Source organism: Danio aesculapii, chromosome 23 (assembly GCF_903798145.1).
Source record: "Danio aesculapii chromosome 23, fDanAes4.1, whole genome shotgun sequence".
NCBI classification, from domain to species: Eukaryota; Metazoa; Chordata; class Actinopteri; order Cypriniformes; family Danionidae; genus Danio; species Danio aesculapii.
This window is the reverse complement of record NC_079457.1, coordinates 35,749,774-35,753,949: the sequence shown is the minus strand read 5'-3', so window position 1 is coordinate 35,753,949 and position 4,176 is coordinate 35,749,774. Positions and strand designations below refer to the sequence as shown.

The 4,176-nt window shown below is 42.0% G+C and overlaps 1 protein-coding gene across 1 annotated transcript; it reads left to right on the top strand.

Moving 5' to 3' along the window:
• The first annotated feature begins 1,384 nt into the window (after positions 1–1,384).
• On the top strand, positions 1,385–3,426 carry mipb (major intrinsic protein of lens fiber b). The gene is made up of 4 exons (XM_056449809.1): positions 1,385–1,744; positions 1,913–2,077; positions 2,171–2,251; positions 3,041–3,426. Exons 1-4 carry the CDS (start codon positions 1,385–1,387, stop codon positions 3,224–3,226), a joined length of 792 nt encoding a protein of 263 aa, XP_056305784.1. The 3' UTR covers positions 3,227–3,426.
• Positions 3,427–4,176: the final 750 nt, after the last annotated feature.

Genomic DNA, 4,176 nt, shown 5'->3' with positions numbered 1-4,176 from the left:
ATGAGCAATGGATGGATGGAAGATGGATGGATAGAACAAATGAATGATGAATGGATTAAAAATGCCTAGCAATGGATGAAATGGTGGAAAGATAGTGGAACTACTGAGTAAAGATTAGACGGAATCATAGAATGATGGATAGATGGAAGAAATTACTGAAAGATTGATGGATAAATGGATCCAATGATGAATGAATGAATGGGCAAATTGGTAAAACAACCGAACAATAGATGCCTGGATGGATAGAAAGATCTGTGGATGGATAGACAGACAGCAAGTGCAGGAGACAGACTGGAGGTCTAGCAGAGAGACAGATAAAAGATGTTGTTCCATGTTGACTTCATGCTCTGAGGAACAATGGCTTTCCTGTGCTCAGGGTTTTTTTGGCTGCATGTATCTGAACACCACTGGGTTTCTCTCAGCGCAGGGCCTCCCTTGAGCCACAGGGATGGACCAACATTGTGTGTGTTTGCAGATGCGTGACATTATCCAGACGATCTGTGTTTTCTGCCTATGTTTGGGTTACAACCAGTCAAACCGGCCACAGTGAATCCATATTAATGGAAATGTAATAAAAACACAGTCATTTCCTGATTTGAATGATCTGGTGCATGTTATAAGCTCACACCCTTTAAGAAAGCACTTTTTATTGAGCTATTTCATGATCTGAGATGTCATTGCTGGTTCTGTTATGTTCTTTTGAGCACTTTTGAGTTCCCCTTCACCCTTAAAATACATCTTCATCACATTGAGCCCTGATGTTCCTCTCTTAATCTCACCCTCTTTGAGTTTAATGGACAGAAAAGCAAGTGCGGTCTGCTTGATATGGGATGCTCCCTTTAGCTTGTGTCCCTCAGGGGGGATTATGTCGTCACGCTGGGGCCTGAGGCCATTATAAATGCCCCCTATGGCCCCTTTGTGGTCCGTCAGACCAGCTCTACTTGGTGTGGGCAGGATATGCTCTGTAACCTCTTCTGTGTCGCTCAACTAGAATTAGCCTTATAGATTTAGCTTTTAGCATCGATGTTCAGGTCACTCTGAAGAAACCCTCCAGATTTTCTACGCGTGCACACACAACCACACACACCTCATGTTGCTTTAGCAGTCCGGGTGTTGTGCAAGCGAAGAGAAACATCGCTGGCAGAGAAGACCCCGTGTGCGGCTACATGTGTGACCATTTACTCACGGCTTCCCACACAGCCTTAGCTAACGGCTAGATCTATTAGGCCTATTTTTATTGATCTGTTTTTGAGGAACTTTTGGTGTACTTGTCAAAAAAAGGACAATCCAATTTTTTTTTCCAAAGACATTTTTCTTGCCATCTTGAAAAAAAAAAAAAAAAAAAAGCTTCGGTTTTGAATTTAGTTGGAACTCAAAAATCATAATGTGGGAGTTTCGCTCTATGATGTTTTGGCGGGCGGTGTTTGCCGAGTTTTTCGGCACCATGTTCTTCGTGTTTTTCGGGATGGGTGCCGCTCTACGCTGGACCTCCGGGCCATACCACGTCTTCCACACTGCTCTCTGCTTTGGTTTTGCTGCTGCCACACTCATTCAATCCATCGGCCACATTAGCGGAGGACACATTAATCCAGCTGTCACCTTTGCATACTTAGTCGGCTCTCAGATGTCTGTGTTTAGAGCTTTCTTCTACATTTGTGCTCAGTGCCTGGGGGCCATGGCAGGAGCCGCAGCTCTCTATGGAGTTACGCCCAACAATATGAGAGGCACGATGGCACTTAACACGGTAAGAATGTCTCTGGGAATTGTATTTTATTTCATTAAAAGTTTGAAACAAAACTATTTTGCAAATATATGGATTTAGTAATGTATAAAATCCCTATTTGTTGTATTTGTTGAGACTTTTAAACGTTAATTCCTACTCGTCTTTATACCTGTTGATGTTTCTCTCTAGCTTCAGCCCGGCATGAGTCTGGGAATGGCCACCACAGTGGAGGTGTTCCTCACTATGCAGTTGGTGGTCTGCGTTTTCGCTGTCACTGATGAAAGACGAAATGGACGTTTGGGTTCTGCTGCTCTGTCCATTGGATTCTCTGTTACCATGGGTCACCTGATGGGGGTGAGAAACAATATTTCAGTTCAAAAGTGTTATAAGTACTAAAAGCAGGCAGTACAACAAACATGTATTATGTTGTTTATCTTTTTTATCCAGATGTACTACACTGGAGCTGGAATGAACCCAGCCAGGTCTTTTGCCCCTGCTGTTATCACCAGGAATTTCATCAACCACTGGGTAAGAAAACAAATCTCGATACATAAAATACTGATTTACACATACAAAATTATATTTTTTCTCTTCTAATGAGACAGACCAACACAATCTCACAGAAATTCGTAACTTTTTGATTTAGTGGCTAATTCGTATAAATTCGTACAATCTCATTCCTACAATTTAGTATGATTTGCTTATCCCCCAATGACGGTTGGGTTTGGAGCCATGCTTCCTTTTTAAAATCGTACATTTTCATATGACTGATCTCATACAAAGAAGCTGCTAAACTAACGAAATGGAAAATACTTAAATGCTTACATTTTCATGTGAGATTAGGCTGGACAGACAGACAGGTATACCAAAGACAGAAAAACAGACAAATAGTTAGATCTTTTTACTTTATAACAGACAGCTAGACAAATAGATAGACAAATATATTTTCTCTTCTGACAAGACAGTCAGACAGACAGACAGATAGACAGATAGATAGATAGATAGACAGACAGACAGACAGATAAATAGATATAGACAAAATGATACATGAAAACGATACATATATATATACACACACACACACACACACACACACACACACATACATATATATATGTATAAGGCTGATTGCATACGCACATACTTCCAATGGTTGGACAAAAATATATGCAAGGATTTTTGTAATATTTTGAAATATGCGTTGCATTTATGAAATTCAAATCTGAACTTGTGTGTCGTATTTGTCATTTGGATATTTTGCCATATATCCGATCTCTCTGTGGGGCTAAATAAAATCCCTTTCTTCTGGTCTGTCAGGTGTACTGGGTGGGTCCCATGATTGGTGCTGCTATGGGTGCCATCTTCTATGACTTCTTCCTGTTCCCCCGTATGCGGGGCTTCTCTGAGCGGCTAGCCACGCTGAAGGGCAGTCGGCCCCCAGAGGCCGAGAACCAGCAGGAGACCCGCGGGGAGCCCATCGAGCTCAAGACTCAAACCCTATAAACCTGCTGAGAAGTTGTGGACCGAATCTGGCTCTACCTCACTGGACCATCTCACTGCCCTGAGCAGCCTATAAAACTCCTGCGACGCAACATCAGAGACCCGCAGAGGGTCGCATTTACATGGCAAGATCAGTAAGGGAGCTGAAATGAGTACATTACTCTGTGTAGAAATTTAGGTTTGCTACTAGTACCAGTGCAGGTTGGAGGGTGGTTCTGAGGTGGGGGTGGGGGTGCGGGGATGTGGGCGGGGCTTATGTTGTAGGAGGGGCTATAGCAATTTATTTAGGTATGCTTTTCACTTTTCATCTGACTTCATTTTCACTTTTTTGTTTTCTACAAACAACAAGATGTGGATGTACGCAACTTAACCAGGGTTTCACACTTTTTATTTTCTGTGAGAGTTCAAGTGAGTGCAGCTGTGTGGGTCTTTCTGTGTGTGTGTGTGTGTGTGTGTGTGTGTGTGTGTGTGTGCGTGTGTGAGGAAGAGTGTGCCCAGGTATGTGTGTTTCGCTTGTGCAAGACCAAGTGTACTGTATGTGTGTGTGAGTGAGTGTGTCTGTCATCTGAGGATTTATTTTGGGTTTTTATCATTACAGCTCGCTCGTGTTTGTACCATGCGTATGTTTTTTTTTTCTTTCTTATTTTTACGGGTCTCTAAAACACCCCAAACTGTATTGTTTGCTATGATCTTCCATTCACATAAACCACCCGTGGACTGGGCTGTTTTAAACACAGCCAGTCTTTGCCACCAGTCTTTGCAATTACTTCTCGAGTTTACAGTGTCTGTGTTGCCTTTCATAAAATCTTGTTTGAGGATAACATCCATGACTGGGCAAGTAAAGCAATATAAATCATATTTGAACGCAAATAAATACATGAAAAAAAAAAAAAAACGGCTCGGTGTGTATCATTCGTATCACACAAGATGGCGCTGTACAACAGTTTGTGTAA